Below are 17,500 nucleotides of genomic sequence, written 5' to 3'. Positions count from 1 at the left end.
TGATTTTTCGGTGAGAGAATGTGAGTAAAGAGCCTTTTTTTCTCAAGGACTCAACTATGCGCCGAGGGAGGCTCGAACCCAGACCCTTCCGACCCGAAAGCGAGTGTCATACCACAAGACCACGTAGCCGACCAATATCAAGACATAAAGGTTAAGGCTGTCGTACTCAGGAAAATCCATCTTTCAAAATTTGGCCAGAAAACTCGTCCTTCAAATATCGATCGATTTAAATGCGGCTATGTAATCTAGTGGTATAACACTCGCTTTCGGATCGGAAGGTCCTGGGTTCGAGCCTCGCTCGGCGCATAATTGAGTCCTTGGAGAAGGCTCTTTACTCACATTTTCTCACCGTACTCAGGTGTAAAATGAGTACCTGGCCGTTAAACAGCGTTGTCTCTGTCACAAAAAATTTGTAATATCGCCTGATAGGCGTCATGTCTCGTCCTACATGTTATGTGTTGCTGTTGGCCAGAGACCCCTTGTAAAGCGCTTTGAGCACGTTTAGTGGATATTGCGCTATATAAAAGCTCGTTTTTTAAAAAATGACCCCCATTATGGAAAAAACTCTCTCAATCCTGAGACTTCGCGAATAATAATAGGGAACAAAAGTGTGATGTCAAAAGAAACTGGTTCCAATTTCATTGGAAAAGTAAAACCACTCTTTTTGGAGGACTGAATATAAACCTTGTCTAATTGATCTCATGGTTTCAGAGTTTTACTTTCTAGTCTAAATACACGAGCAAAACTCTTCAACAGTCATGCCGTCACTTCCCTCGTAATGACGCATGGTAACTTAGTAACTGGCTCTAAACTATCGGAACAATGGCGGACGCCCTTATGAAATATTTCTCCGACGAGCATAAGAGTGTATCCAGAGTAGAAAAACATTATAAATATGATCTTGTTTTGACTTTTACACATTCTGATCACAAGACATACGAAAAGTTCTAGCCAGCATGAAGAATAAAAAGTACAGATTTTCTTTCTTTAGAACAACGATGGCCGCCCTTGCTGGGCGACGTGACATCATACTATTGAATCCAATTACGATTTGATAAATTAAAGTGCGGTTCCCCGTCGCACGAATTGCTGTTTACATCTCATTTTGGGTATTTTATTTCAAAATTAACACAACGATAATTGCAACAACATCAACAACAATTGCATCAATAAAAACAACAATTACAACAACAACACCAACAACAATTACATCAATAACAATAACAATTACAACAACAATTACATCTACATCAACAACAACAATTACATCAATAACAACAAGAATTACAACAACAACAACAACAATAACATGAACAACAACAACAGTTACAACATCGACACCACCACCACTGCCACCACAACAACCGCCACGACCACGACTACCACCACCACCACCACCACCACCCAACCACCACCAACAACAAAAAACAAGATCCCTACCGGCCAGCTGTACGATGAGACATCCGCATGCTGGGACAGCTCCGATAAACAAAAAGGATATAATTGTCCATTTACGACCAATTCTGCAGTTTAGGAAAAAACAAAGGGATATTTTGAATGTTATAACGATAAGTAATGTCACAAAGGGATATTTTGAATGTTATAACGAATTAGTAATGTTACAAAGGGATATTTAGAAATGTTATAACGAATTAGTAATGTTACAAAGGGATATTTAGAAATGTTATAACGAATTAGTAATGTTACAAAGGGATATTTAGAAATGTTATAACGAATTAGTAATATCACAAAGGGATATTTTAAAATGATATAACGAATTGGGGGTCGAAGTGGCCGAGTGGTTATGGCATTGCACTGTGACCCGGAATGACCGGGTTCGAGCCCCGCTTCAGGCACTTTCGTTTTTTTCCTTGAGCAAGATTATTAACCCCCAATTTGCTCACTTGGACAACATGGATGATTCCTGTTGACACCAGACATCTTGTTTGATGAGTTATCTATATTCCTTCGTGGAATGCCTAGGCGACGATGTCTTATAAAGTCATGGCGGAAAAGGTATAATTATAAAAAAAAATTAGAATAACGAATTAGTAATATCACAAAGGGATGTTTAGAAATGTTATAACGAATTAGTAATGTTACAAAGGGATATTTTGAAATGTTATGACAATTAGTAATGTCACAAAGGGATATTTTGAAATGTTATAACGAATTAGTAATGTCACAAAGGGATATTTTGAAATGTTATGACATGCAAATAAGTAATATCACAAAGGAATGTTTTGAAGTAATATCGCCTAAATGTAAGGGCCTCCTTGTAAAGCGCCTTGAGCACGTTTAGTGGTTATTGCATTCTATAAATGTAGCAATGAATTTTTGTGGGAAATACTATGCTTAAATCAAAGCCCTATCTCTACTAAGTAATTTATTTTTTAATTTTGAAAATCCATGCATAAATAAAAAAAAGTTATGCAGTTTCAAAGGTGTCATTTATTTGGATGACCCACAATGAGAAAAAGAACCGGCTATGCGGTCTAGTGGTATGACACTCGCTTTCGAATCTGAAGGTCCTGGGTTCGAGCCTCGCTCGGCGCATAGTTGAGTCCTTGGAAAAGAATCTTTACTCACATTCTCTCACCGTACTCAGGTGTAAAATGAGTGCCTGGCCGTTTACAGCGCTGTCTCTGTCTGAAAACAAAATGGTAACATCGTCTTGTCCCGTCCTAAATGGTAAATGTTCTTGTTGGCCAGGGACCACTTCTAAAGCGCTTTGAGCACATTTAATGGATATTGCGCTAGATAAAAGATTAATTTAAAGCTAAATTTAACCCCGGAAAATATGGGACGATTTTTCTGCTCTAGTTTTTGTTTTTTTTCACCATACGTGAGAATGAAAGTTTAGTCTACCTGTTGTTGAAGTAAAAGGAGCCTAACAAACAAGGCAATTCCACGACAGAAAGCAGGAATATGTTGAGATAGAGATTCCCTGCCAATGAGGAGACCCCGAAAGATAGTCCATAGTAGGCTGCAGACAGAGAAAACCTGCAATGAAAGCATAAGATCAGTTAACTCTTTCAGCGCCATTGGCCGCAATGTTCGGCCAGAGCAGAATCTGTTCTACTGCCCAATGCTCGCACAGTGCGGCCGGATCTTGAAGGCAAAAATAATAATAACGTAATCCAATCCAACTTTCTACAAAAGTACTATCAATACTCTTCAACAGTCGTAACGTCACTTCCTTCCTAATGACGCATGGTAACTTAGTAACACTGGCTCTAAACTATCGGAACAATGGCGGACGCCCGTATGAAATATTTCCCCGGCGAGCATAAAGGGTATCCAGAGGAGAGAAAAAACATAAATTTGATCATGTTTTGACTTTTACACATTCTGATCACAAGGGATGTGAAAAGTTCTAGCCAGCATGAATAATAAAAAGTAATGATTTTCTTTGTTTAGAACCAAGATGGCCGCCGTTGCCGGGTGGCATGACATCAGACTACTGAATCCAATTGTACCAATGTTATCATTTCTTTCATCAGAACATTCAATTTGTCATAAGGGGGGGGGGGGTATTTTAATGGGAGCGATCGGTATTCAGGTTTTCGTCCAACCCAGTCATCAATCACATGCTTTGTTGCTGTACAACGATAAGATAATTCTTAACAAATGTAAACACGTTGCATTGCTTATGAAAATTGTAAACATGCTCATGTTTCAAGCTGAACAAAACAACCAATCGTGGTATTAGATATTTCAAAAGTTGTGAACACTTTTCACTATGTGGGTCATTTTGAGCACATTTTGCAACGTGACCAATGACCTGGAGCACATCGAAAGGTAATATAGATAGTTCGAAGATGACGTCACTCGGGCCTTTGTTATTGTTTTTGCCATCCGCGTTTGTGAGTTGTTCTCACTAAACTGTATTAACCAGGCTATAAAAGTTCATGGTTACACAGAGTTTGTGTGTTGGTCCGTTATACTTCCGGATGGCAATGTTGTGAACTCCTTGGCCAAGAGCTTTCTATCTATAGATAATGCCCATTGAGATTTTGCACCGAATTCGAATGTCACTTTGTCTTAGCTTGTCATTCTCACGCTGCCTCAATCAGGTCTCGGCCAGTTTTTGATGGAAATGCGAATATAACCTCAGCGCTGAAAGAGTTTTACGGGCCGTTTTGATCTGATTATTAGGATATTCATTCAAAAAATTGATCTTGAGCTTTTGGTTCAAAAAACAATATTTTATTATCTTAAAAATAATATTATTGAAATTCAACTTTTTAAAATAGACTATTAAAAAAGATAAGAAAAAAATCAAACATACCATCCCAAAAATAATAAAAACAAACAAAACAAAAACATAACAAAAATAAATAAATATGGAAATAAAAAAAGCAACCCCCTCCCCCCAACCCCCCCCCCCCCCCCAAATAAAAACAACAAAAAACAAAAAACAAAAACCAAAAACAACAACAACCGAGTGCTGTTCTGAAGAGATCAAAGAAAAAGCACTAGGTTTTTTTTAAAACTTCAAATATTTATCTGAATTGTTTCCCCTGTTCTGAAGGTTGCAAAAATTATCAGTTCACAGACTCACATTATAAATTATAAATGGCCGAGTAATCGAAACACAACACGCGCCACTCACCACATGTAACCAAATATAAAGGAAATCTTGATCTGTCTTTTCCCCTTGAATAAATCTTTGTATGTGTAATCCCTGCCTTTAGATCTGGTGACCATTTCATCTTGGTACACTTTCTGTAGAAATAATTCAACAACACACACATATGATAAGAAATTGAGCTTAAAATTGAGATTTTATACAGCGCAATATCCACTAAAAGTGCTCAAAGCGCTTTACAAGGGGTCCCTTGCTAACAGCGACAAGCAACATGTAAGACGGGAAATGACGCCTGTTAGGCGATATTACAATTTTGTCGGACAGAGACAACGCTGTCAACGGCCAGGTACTCATTTTACACATGAGTACGGTGAGAGAGTGTGAGTAAAGAGCCTTTTCCAAGGACTCAACTATGCGCCGAGCGAGGCTCGAACCCAGGACTTTCCGATACGAAATCTGACTTCTCTCTCTGCTTGAAATAATTATATGGGAGCTTTATATATCTGCGGCTGTGTGGTCTAGTGGTATGACACTCGCTTCCAGATCGGAAGATCATGGGTTCGAGTCTCGCTCGGCGCATAGTTGATTCCTTGGAGAATGCTCTTTATTCACATTCTCTCATTGTACTCACGTGTAAAATGAGTACCTGGTCGTTAACAGTGGATGTTTCTGTTCGAAAAGAAATTTTGTAATATTGCCTAAAAGGCGTCGTGTCCCGTCCTACATCTTAAATGTCGCTGTTGACCAGAGACCCCCTGTAAAGCGCTTTGAGCACGTTTAGTAGATATTGCGCTATATAAAATCTCAATTTAAATTTAAATTTAGCTAGAGCAATAATATCCTATAAATATTTCTAAAAGCAGTTGACAATGGCTCAAAGCACTTTGCAAAGGGCAATAAATAACAATGAGTCAAATAGATTGGAAGGTTTAATTTTAACAATGAAGACAGAGAATGTGGACGTTTCAGATTTCCCCTTTGTCAACAAAACACGGTGAATGAATGATAAAGGACGTATCCGAGATGGGAGAAGGGCGTTCTTAACAATAATAATGATGACGACGACGATGATGGTGATGATGACAATAATAATTAGATTAAATAATGATAATTGTAATATTATTATTATTATTATTATTATTATTATTATTATTATTATTATTATTACTATTATAATAATAATAATAATAATAATAATAATAATAATAATAATAATAATAATGATGATGATGATGATGATGATGATGATGATGATGATGATGATGATGATGATGATGATGAAAACAATAACAAATAAAGATAACCAAACTCCCCCCCCCCCCCCCATTAAGCAAAAACAAAACAAACCACCCACCTCTAAGACATCTCGTATCTGCTTGGGTAATGCTTTCCCGTTCACAGCCGCCATCTTCTCAAAGACCTTTTCCGCCTCGTCAAAACGGCCCTTCAAGGTCAGCCATCGCACGCTTTCAGGGACATGACTTGAAAATAAAATAAAATATTGATTTTTTTGCATGTTAAAAATAATAACCTCACATGTCCTATCGTTGTCATCGTTAACTTATAGATAGTATGCGCTTGGCTAAGAAGCTCATAACATTGCCATCCGGAAGTATAACGGACCAACACACAAAACTGTGTGTATCCATGAACGTTTATAGTCAGGTTAATACAGTTCAGTGAGCACTACTCATAAACGCGGATGGCAAAAAACAATAACAAAGACCTGTTTGACGTCATCTTCAAACTTTCTATAGCCCGACACTGACCAAAAATTGACGTCAAAAGACCAGTTTTTGGCCACAATAGAAAACAAATCGTGAGTTGTATTCAATAGTTCAACCAATGGGACCACTTGTTTTCTTGAGATATACTAATGGCAACTCACTTGACGCTGCACAAACCTGAAAAATGATGTCAAACTATAAGTCTTAGAGGGTTCTAGTGTCCGGCTATATAAGTTAACGATGGCGACGGTCCTTGGGTAGAGATAGTATGCGCTTGGCTAAGAAGCTCACGACATTGCCATCCGGAAGTATAACACCAACACACAAAACTATGTGTAACCTTAAACGTTTATAGTCTGGTTAATACAGTTTAGTGAGAATTACTCATAAACATGGATGGAAAAAACAATAACAAAGGCCTGAGTGACGTCAACTTCGTTCTACTTATATATAGTTCGAAGCTGACGTCACTCAAGTCTTTTTTATTGTTTTTTGCCATCCGCGTGTATGAGCAGTCCTCACTAAACAATATTAACCAGACTATAACCTTTCATGGTTACAGAGACTTTTGTGTGTTGGTCCCGGACCAATGTTTCTCCATTCTTTTTTTTCTATTGTACACTGATTTTGTCTTGTTCTTGGCTCCATCATTATGAGCCGATAATAACAAGAAATGAAGAAGTTATTCTCTGTGTGTCCAGTTTTGGCCTTCCGGCAGCCCTGGGCGACTGCGAGCAAAGTATATAATATATGTTACAGTGAATGACATAATCAGTCGGATGGTGAAGTGGTTTGAACTGAGGTAGTGCCAAGTTTAGTAATATTAATTTTTAAAAATCAAAACATGAGTTCTTAACATAAATGATTAAATCAACCCTTTTTGTACATCTTCGGGATAAATCAACGCTTTATTTCACTTCTAAATATTTTTTTACAGTTTGTCAAGTTGAAAAAGTATGAAATTTGAGAAAAGTTGCTGGATACCTTTCCCATACGTTTGACCATAACTTCATGAAAAGTTACCCAATTTACTTCAAATGAAGATTAAAAAGCTCTGGGGAGCATATTCTTACATAAAATGTATAAAATGCAAATCCAAAATGTTCACCTTCCGACTGAATATATCAGACACTGACACATATATCGATATTGCATTTTAAAATCGATATGATTCGATATTGTTTTTCATATCGATATATCTACATTGCTATCTACATTGCGATACGATATGTCCAATACTAACAGTTACTAAAGACAGACAAGAAAACTAAGTATAAAAGTTTTACTCACAAATAGCCCAGCATGGCAGGCAGGCCTACAGCTCCACATGCTATATGGAGGTACACCCAATCATTGAGGACAAGCGCCGCCACTGAGAATATGCTGACTCCTGCGATCCATATAGGGATGACGGCCAGAATGGGACGCCATTTGGTGGGCATGAACTCCATGGGGTAGGGGAATGTCACCACCAGAATAGCTCCTGGAATCGAGTTGGAAACATGTTAGCATATAGATAGTATGCAGATTACGTCACTCAGGCCTTTGTTATTGTTTTTGCCATCCGCGTTTGTGAGTTGTTCTCACTAAACTGTATTAACCAGACTATAGATAGAATGCGCTTGGCCAAGGAGTTCACAACATTGCCATCCGGAAGTATAACGGACCAACACACAAACTCTGTGTAACCATGAACTTTTATAGTCTGGTTAATACAGTTTAGTGAGAACAACTCACAAACGCGGATGGCAAAAACATACTATCTATACAGAGCAATATCCACTAAATGTGCTCAAAAGGTTTTAAAGGAGTCCATGGTCAACAGCAACATTTAACATTTAGGACGGGACATGACGCCTGTTAGGCGATGTTACAATTTTTTTCGGTCAGAGACTACTCTGTAAACGGCCAGGTACTTATTTTACACCTGATTATGGTGAGAGAATGTGAGTAAAGAGTCTTTTCCAAGGACTCAACTATGCGGTGAGTGAGGCTCGAATCCAGGATCTTCCGATCCGGAAGGACAATATTTATACACTTGCCTCATGTAATCGTATTGTAACTTGAGATTTGCTGGTTGTAAATATGTTAGCAAGTAGAATATTATATGGTAGGAAAACATTTATACATTTGCCTCATGAAATCGTGTTGTAACTTGATGTTTGTTGGTTGTAAACATGTTAGAAAGTAGAATATTATATGGTTGGAAAACATTTATACATTTGCCTCATGGAATCGTGTTGTAACTTGATTGTTGTTGGTTGTAAATATGTTAGCAACTAGAATATTATATGGTAAGATAACATTTATACACTTGCCTCATGGAATCGTGTTGTAACTTGAGATTTGCTGGTTGTAAACATGTTAGAAACTAGAATATTATATAATTTATCATTATAAATTTACCTCATGGGATCAATTTATAACCATATTATCATCCAGAATATTATATGGTATAACAAACTTTAGTTCATGGGATCGATTTGTAAACATGTTAGCATAATCTAGAAATCTATTTATGGTATAACTGATTAAATTTATCTCATGGCATCGGTCATGATGACATATTACGAGAAAGGTTATTTGTCACGTGATGGTTTTACTTTCTGTTATTTGGCAAGCAACGTGACCGCAAGCTCTCATATCATATTTTTAAAATCTTGCTCAATTTGGATATTATCATAATAATATTGTTAATTTGATCTTTTAAAATATCAAATATATTTAGGAACAACAACCGAAGAAATTAGTTCAACAACACATGAAAACATCGAATGGTCTCAACACCTTAACACACATGTTGACATTCAAAAGCTTAGAACACTTGCACTGGACAGAGATTTATGGACACAAATTACTAAATGGATTCTAGAAACAGACTGACACCCTCGAAGTAACATAAACATTCACGGCAAGCGTCCAAAGAGACAGCGCAGCCATCCATTCATTTGTGTATAATGTGTTTGTGTCTGTATGATTGTGTGTATTGTATATATTTATATATATATATATATATATATATATATATATATATATATATATATATATATATATATATAGAATGCACTTGGCCAAGGAGTTCACAACATTGCCATCCGGAAGTATGACGGACCAACACACAAACTCTGTGTAACCATGAACGTTTATAGTCTGGTTAATACAGTTTAGTGAGAACAACTCACAAACGCGGATGGCAAAAACAATAACAAAGGCCTGAGTGACGTCATCTGCATACTATCTATATATACGTGTGTGTTTGTGTGCGTGAATATTATCTGTATGTACAGTGTGTATATGGATGTGTGTGCGTGTGTGTGTGTGTAATTGGATGCGTGTGAGCCTTTGTTCGTATGTCCGAATCGGCAGTGTGTAATGTTTTTTTTTTTACTGATGGTCAATGTGAAGTGCTCCGAAGCTTCGGCATAAGCGCTATATAAATGTACATTTATTTATTTATTATATATAATCGGAGTCATTATCACACATTGCTATCACATATTTATCACGCCTTGCTAAGAATAAAACTCTTCAGCTTCAGTTTTCTCTAATGATTGCCATACCAGACACTGTTGGTTGCAGCGAGTTAAAGTAAATGGGGACCGGTTACAGTAGTGTCCAAAAAAAACCCCCAATCCAATCATTTTTAATGTGTATACATTAGCTCAGTTGTTAGAGCACTGGCTTCACAAGCAAAGGGACCGAGATTGATTCCAGGTGCAGTCGAGATATTTTTTCTGACCCTCCCCCCTTGTCAACCCGGCAGTGAATGGTTAGCTGGGTCTGTTAGATCTGGTGGAAAGTACTTTGCGACAGTCCAGCGTCCTATCCAAAGGATAACAAGCAATTGCTATTGTTCGTTTCACGCTATAGAAACAGAGATAAACTCCGGCTCAATGGGCCTAATGACTCTGAAGAACTATTTATATATATATATATATATATATATATATATATATATATATATATATATATATATATATATATATATATATATATATATATATATATATATGGGGCAGCCTGTATTTACCGATGCCAACGCCGATGATAAACCGAAACCCAGCAAACATTTCCCATGATGTAGAAAAGGCAGCTCCGAAATTCAGCAATGAATGAAGCAACGAAAAGCAGAACGTAGTTTTCTTTCTGCCAAATAAATCTGCAAGCTGCCCCGATAAAATTGACCCAACCAGCACTCCGGCCATTTGGAAGGACGTGATGGCTGCCTTGATCCATTTTTGGTCACAAACCAGATCCCACTGAAGATAAATATTGGAAACAAGCGAAATATAATTTATGAAAATATTGCAAAAACAGAAGTTTATTGAAACGAGCAATAAACAAAGGTAGCAATAGTAGTGATAGTAGAAGTAGTTGTTGTGTTAGAAGCAGCATCAGCAGCAGTAGAAACAGTAGTAGTAGTAGTGGTAGAAGAAGTAGTAGTAGTAGTAGTAGTAGTAGTAGTAGTAGTAGTAGTAGTAGTAGTAGTAGTAATAATAGTAGTAGAAGTAGAAGTTGTTGTTTTTGTTGTTTTGGTTGTATTAGCTGTTGTATATAATAATAATAATAATAATAATAATAATAATAATAATAATAATAATAATAATAATAATAATAATAATAATAATAATAATAATAATATTATTATTATTATTATTATTATTATTATTATTATTATTATTATTATTATTATTATTATATTATTATTATTAATATTATTATTATTATTATTATTATTATTATTATTATTATTATTATTATTATTATTATTATTATTATTATTATTATTATTATTATTATTATTATTATTATTATTATTATATCATATTATTATTATTATTATTATTATTATTATTATTATTATTATTATTATTATTATTATTATTATTATTATTATTATTATTATTATTATTATTATTATTATTATTATTATTTTATTATTATTATTATTATTTTAATTATTATGTTATATTATTATGTGATTGAGATTGATATGATATGATATTATTATTATTATTATTATTATTATTATTATTATTATTATTATTATTATTATTATTATTATTATTATTATTATATTATTATTGTATACTACTACTACTACTACTACTACTACTACTACTACTACTACTACTATACTACTACTACTACTACTACTACTACTACTACTACTACTACTACAACTATTACTACTACTACTACTACTACTACTACTACTAATACTACTACTACTACTACTACTACTACTACTACTACTACTACTACTACTACTACTACTACTACTACTACTACTACTACTACTACTACTACTACTACTTTCATCTATTACTTCAACCTCCTCGTTTTATATTTAGTTTCACATGTTTATTTTGTTCTTTAAGTGCAAAGTAAAAAATCTGCCCTTTGGCCTTTGTGATATTTAAATGAAGCATATTAATAGAGCACCATTTAGTGAATTAATCAACTTGATCAAAATATTTATTTATGCTATCATCATAATGGTTGAGAAGACGTACAACAGCTGTGTCGTCAGCGTATTTAATTATTTGGTAGTTTGAATGGAGTGATCGACAGTCATTGGTGTGTAGAATGTATATAATAGGTGACATTACACAACCCTGAGGACATCCGTTAGATAGTGATCTCAGCTTTGACCCAAGAACGACTCTTTGAGGTCTTTTATCAAGGAGGTTTTGAATCCATTTCAAAATCAAATAATTTATTCCAATCTCTTGTAATTTATTAATTGATAATTGTGAGTTCATAGCATTAAAGGCTGATGAGAAATTGATATAGAGGATTCTGGCATAATTTCCCGATGCTTCATCTAGGTAGGATGGTAAGGTTTTGGTTTAGAATCAAAAGCGCATCGTCAACTCCTTGTGAGTGTTTATAGGCAAATTGGAGTGGATCCATTGTTTTGTTAATTTAATTGAGAGGAACACATATTATTTTCCCCAGACATTTTATGGTGATGGCTGTCAAAGCAACAGGTCTGAAATTATTTAATGTTGATGACAAGGGGGATTTGGGAATGAGCACGATGGTTGATGGTTTCCATATTGTTGGAATTTTGCCATAATCCAATGTGTTTGAGAAATATTTCTCTAAAAACTGGTGCTAATTGATCGGAACATTCTTTTATTACACATTCCATCTGAGCCTCGGGTCTTTCTTGGGTTGATGTTATTAAAAACACTTTCCACCTCCTTTTCAAGAATGCTAGGTCGCTCATGATGTGTTGGGTACCGCTAAATCATTGTCTTCCGATATCGATGTTAATATCGGTATTTTTATCGATGTCAAAACGACAGTAGAAATTGTTGGGTTCTTTTATGTCAATTGCACCTTGTGTATTCTGTTGTTGTTGTAGTTGTAGTTGTTGTTGTAGTTGTAGCAGTGTTAGTAGCTGCAGAAGAAGTAGCAATGTTAGCAGAAGTGTTAGTCGTAGGCGTCATGGTAGGGGCAGCCATAGTTCAACTGTTATAAATTAAACTTAAGATATAATAGCCTCCTACAACAGCTTCACACGAAATACCCCCTTTTAAAAAAAAAGCCTCCCCCTCCAAAACCTCCTACTAACATTATTTAAAAAAGTAACCTTCCTCCCAAACCCTCTACTAGAACATTTAAAAAAGTTACCTTCCTCCCAAACCCCCTACTAGAACATTATAAAAAAAGATACCTTACTCCCAAACCCTTTACTATAACATTATAAAAAAAGTTACCTTCCTCCCAAACCCCCTACTAGAACATTATAAAAAAAGTTACCTTCCTCCCAAACCCCCTACTAGAACATTATAAAAAAGATACCTTACTCCCAAACCCCCTACTAGAACATTATAAAAAAGTTACCTTCCTCCCAAATTCCCTACTAGAACATTATAAAAAAAGTTACCTTCCTCCCAAACCCCCTACTAGAACATTATAAAAAAAGATACCTTCCTCCCAAACCCCCTACTAGAACATTATAAAAAAGTTGCCTTCCTCCCAAACCCCCTACTAGAACATTATAAAAAAAGTTACCTTCCTCCCAAACCCCCTACTAGAACATTATAAAAAAAGTTACCTTCCTCCCAAACCCCCTAATAGAACATTATAAAAAAAGATACCTTACTCCCAAACCCCCTACTAGAACATTATAAAAAAAAGTTGCCTTACTCCCAAACCCCCTATTAGAACATTATAAAAAAAGATACCTTACTCCCAAACCACTTATAGAACATTATAAAAAAAGTTGCCTTACTCCCAAACCACTTATAGAACATTATAAAAAAAAGATAACTTACTCCCAAACCCCCTACTAGAACATTATAAAAAAGATACCTTACTCCCAAATACCCTACTAGAACATTATAAAAAAAAGATAACTTACTCCCAAACCCCCTACTAGAACATTATAAAAAAGATACCTTACTCCCAAACCCCCTACTAGAACATTATAAAAAAAAGTTACCTTCCTCCAAAACCCCCTACTACGAGTAGAACATTATAAAAAAAGATAACTTACTCCCAAACCCCCTACTAGAACAGTATAAAAAAGATACCTTACTCCCAAACCCCCTACTAGAACATTATAAAAAAGATACCTTACTCCCAAACCCCCTACTAGAACATTATAAAAAAAGATACCTTACTCCTAAACCCCCTACTAGAACATTATAAAAAAAAGTTACCTTACTCCCAAATCCCCTACTAGAACATTATAAAAAAAGTTACCTTCCTCCCAAACCCCCTACTAGAACATTTAAAAAAGTTACCTTCCTCACAAACCCCCTACTAGAACATTATAAAAAAAGTTACCTTCCTCCCAAACCCCCTACTAGAACATTATAAAAAAAATGTTACCTTCCTCCCAAACCCCCTACTAGAACATTATAAAAAATAAAGAATACTGGGGATGTAGGAGCTTTCCCGTTACATTATATAAAAGCTCAAGCATTTTTTTCACCTCAGATACAGCCGTCCTTGCAGTTGGTTCAAAGTAATAGCCCTGGCAGCTTTGGGTGGATCTCGTGTCGTTGTTGTAGAGAGAACACGTTTTGAATGTGTGGTTGCTGAAATGACTGGTATTCCGGGTGGAAGGTCCAGCTTCACAGTACCAGTTTGGGATGTAACCCACGAAACTCATCTGGAAAATATAAGAAAAAAATTAGATTGGATAGAACACTCTGTGAACAGCTGTCAACTTGAAAATAATTTTAAAAATCGTATTTTTTATGGGGGAATATACTTGTAATAATAAAAAAGAAATTAAAAATTCCTTTTATTTATCCTATAGGGAAGACTGGAATAACCCAGGCGCAGTCGCAATGCAACGCCGCAAATTGAGCTATTACATTATCTTATTCGTCTGTGGTGTTGCATTCATCATAAAGAGGAAACCCGAAACGTCCACAGTATCTGTCTTCGTCTAATAAATTGAAGCTTATAATTCAATACGTATCGTTATTTTTTCTACAATACAGTTATGTTATTATCAACAAAATAGATGCGCGTGGCTATGTGGTCTAGTGGTATGACACTCGGAAGGTCCTGGGTTCGAGCCTCGCGTGGCGCATAGTTGAGTCCTTGGAAAAGGCTCTTTACTCAATTCTCTCACCGTACTCAGGTGTAACATGAGTACTTGACCGTTATAAGCGTCGTCTCTATCCGAAAAAAAGGTAATATCGCCAAACAGGCGTTATGTCTCGTTCTACTTGTTACGTGTTGCTGTTGGTCAGGGGGCCTTTGTAAAGCACTTTGAGCACATTTAGTAGATATTTCTCTATATAAAAGCTCTGTTTTTTTTGGGTCCGTCACAGCCTTTATTTTGTTTGCAAATACTGTTTGGTTTTCCATTGACAGTACAGAACTAGTCAGTGACGTCACTAGACAATACACTGCCGAGCTCTAGAAAAACACATATTTTGAAAATTTGGCCACAAAACTCGTCTTTAAAATATTGGTCGATTTTAATGACCCTCGTCTTAGCAAAAGCTTTCAAAGAGAAGACTGGAAAAAAACAAAGGATCAATAGGAATCAATAGTCTGATGTCACGTCCGCCCAGCAACCAGCAGCTCTTGGTTCTAAACAAAGAAAATTGGTACTCTTTATTCTTCATGCTGGTTTGAACTTTTTCACAAGTCATGTGATCAGAATGTATAAAAGTCAAAACGTGATGAGATTTATTTATAATGTTGTATCTCCTCTGGATACACTTTTATGATCGTCGGAGAAGTATTTCATAAGGGCATCCGCCATTGTTCCGATATTTTAGAACCAGTTACTGAGTTACTATGCGTCACTACGAGGGAAGTGACGTCACGACTGTTGAAGCCCTGCAGTGTAGCGCTACATATCAAGCTACGACAAGACATCCTGGTTGATTAAAGTTACAGTTCATCATCATCATCATTGCCTTTTTCACCCTGGGTCAGGGTATAGGCCACAGACAAACAGTTTCCATCCTTCTCCATCCCGAGCTAACTTTTTTAAAATCTCATTCCAGGTCTTCCCACTTCTCTGTATATCAGCTTCTTTAATTCTTCTCCGTTTTCCTCGTGGCCTTCCCCTTATCTTCTGCCCTGAGGATTCCAGTCCAATACTTTCTTTGTTACAGTGGAGTCATTCTTTCTAAGGGTTTGTCCAATCCACCTCCGTCGTCTTCTTCCTATTTCCTCTCCCATTGGTTTCTGCTGTGTTCTTTTCCATACTTCTTCATTTTTTATTCTATCCATCCATTTTATTCTGAGTAGCTTACGCATGCACCTGTTTACTACAGAGAATTACACCCCAGTGCTCTATGAGCACTATGGGACAGCGTAGCGTGGCTGAAAGGTATCGAGTTCGACAACTCGCCGCGCTCTGTGGCCTTGAGCAAGTCACTTCGCCCTAACTTCATCGGTGGGGTCTTTCTACCTGTCCAATCTGTACCCGCTGTGGGCAAGAACCTGAGACGGCAGAGCATCTAGTCGAACGGTGTGTTGTGACGATGCTACCCAGCGGGTTTGCGACGGTGCACGAATGCGGACCAGACTTTGCTGATTGGGTCAATCGTCATATATAACATAGTAGTGTGAGAACCATAAGAGGCTGCTACCCTAGCTCACTTTGCGGCGCTGCATTGCCGCTGACGCCTGGGTTTTTCCAGTCTTCCCTTGGAATAGAACCTAAAGACACATTTTCCCATGGGGATGAATAAAGGGAATTTTTGTTTTGTTTGTTGTTTCTGTCCCAACAAAGTTAGAAATGGAACTCTTAAAGACAAGACAAGACAGAAACACATTAAACTTAGCTACAACTTAAGAAATGAATGAGCAGGCACCCGTGTAAGATAAAGAACTGAACAAGTGTGTATGAAAGGTGTCAGACAAAGCATATTTAAAATTTTTGCCAGAAAATTCGTCCTTTAAATATCGATCGATTTAAGTGACCGTATCTTGGAAACAAAACAAAAAAATCAAACCTCTCAAACCTGGGACTAGGCAAAGGTTTCCTTAAAGTCCCAGTTTGATAGTTTTTGCCAAGATGAGGGTCGTTTAAATCGATCGATATTTATTGAAGGACGAATTTTGTGGCTAAATTTTTAACTCACTCAATCCGAGAGATTTTTGTTACTTTTCAAAATTGAAAAAAAAAATGAATTAAAAATGAGCCTGTACATAGATAGTTTTATTCAACTACCATTAACATGTAAAAAACTAAATACCATTCCCTTTGATACTTCGCCTATAATTTGTCTCAGAAAAATGTAATACATAGGTATGGGGTAAAAGTAATTCGGGTAAACTACGGATGTAGTCGGTGTTAGGGTTGAGTGAGTTAAAATAAGCGGGTTTTTTTTTTCTTGACTACGGCAGTGACCTGCTCAAATAAAACAACTATGAGTATAATATTATTATCCAAGCAAAGAATATCATTAGAAATTGAGGATGGCACCCGAGACTTACCTGAAGAATACTCCATCCACATGTCAGTTTGTGTAAATAGATGCCAATAATCAGAAGTATCTGGTATTTCCCAAAACCTCCACATCCGTCTATCAAATCTTCCATCGTCATCGTTTTCCCGGACTTTTTGTCCGCTACTGCGTACACAGTAACCATTGTGAGTCAGTATCACACTTTATGAAAAATAAAATTGCTGTAGAGGATCTCTTTGAAAAATGAATCACTTCCAACGTTGAATGAAAAAATAGAT

The 17,500-nt window shown here is 36.2% G+C and overlaps 1 protein-coding gene across 1 annotated transcript in view; it reads right to left on the bottom strand.

Moving 5' to 3' along the window:
- The window catches only part of LOC144975412 (solute carrier family 22 member 7-like), a gene marked incomplete in the record, with an annotated part of 30,019 nt that overhangs the window by 7,207 nt on the left and 5,312 nt on the right, over nucleotides 1-17,500 (bottom strand). Inside the window, 8 exon segments of the mRNA XM_078919452.1 lie at nucleotides 1,441-1,523; nucleotides 2,869-3,003; nucleotides 4,616-4,728; nucleotides 5,946-6,072; nucleotides 7,609-7,801; nucleotides 10,349-10,577; nucleotides 14,270-14,449; nucleotides 17,251-17,500. Coding sequence (XP_078775578.1) covers nucleotides 1,441-1,523; nucleotides 2,869-3,003; nucleotides 4,616-4,728; nucleotides 5,946-6,072; nucleotides 7,609-7,801; nucleotides 10,349-10,577; nucleotides 14,270-14,449; nucleotides 17,251-17,406 — 1,216 coding nt within the window.

The sequence above is a fragment of the Berghia stephanieae genome, chromosome 6 (assembly GCF_034508935.2).
Source record: "Berghia stephanieae isolate SIO BIC M18660-M18661 chromosome 6, UCSD_Bste_1.3, whole genome shotgun sequence".
NCBI classification, from domain to species: domain Eukaryota; kingdom Metazoa; phylum Mollusca; class Gastropoda; order Nudibranchia; family Aeolidiidae; genus Berghia; species Berghia stephanieae.
Note: the sequence above shows the minus strand (reverse complement) of the source record. Positions and strands in the feature narration are given on the sequence as shown.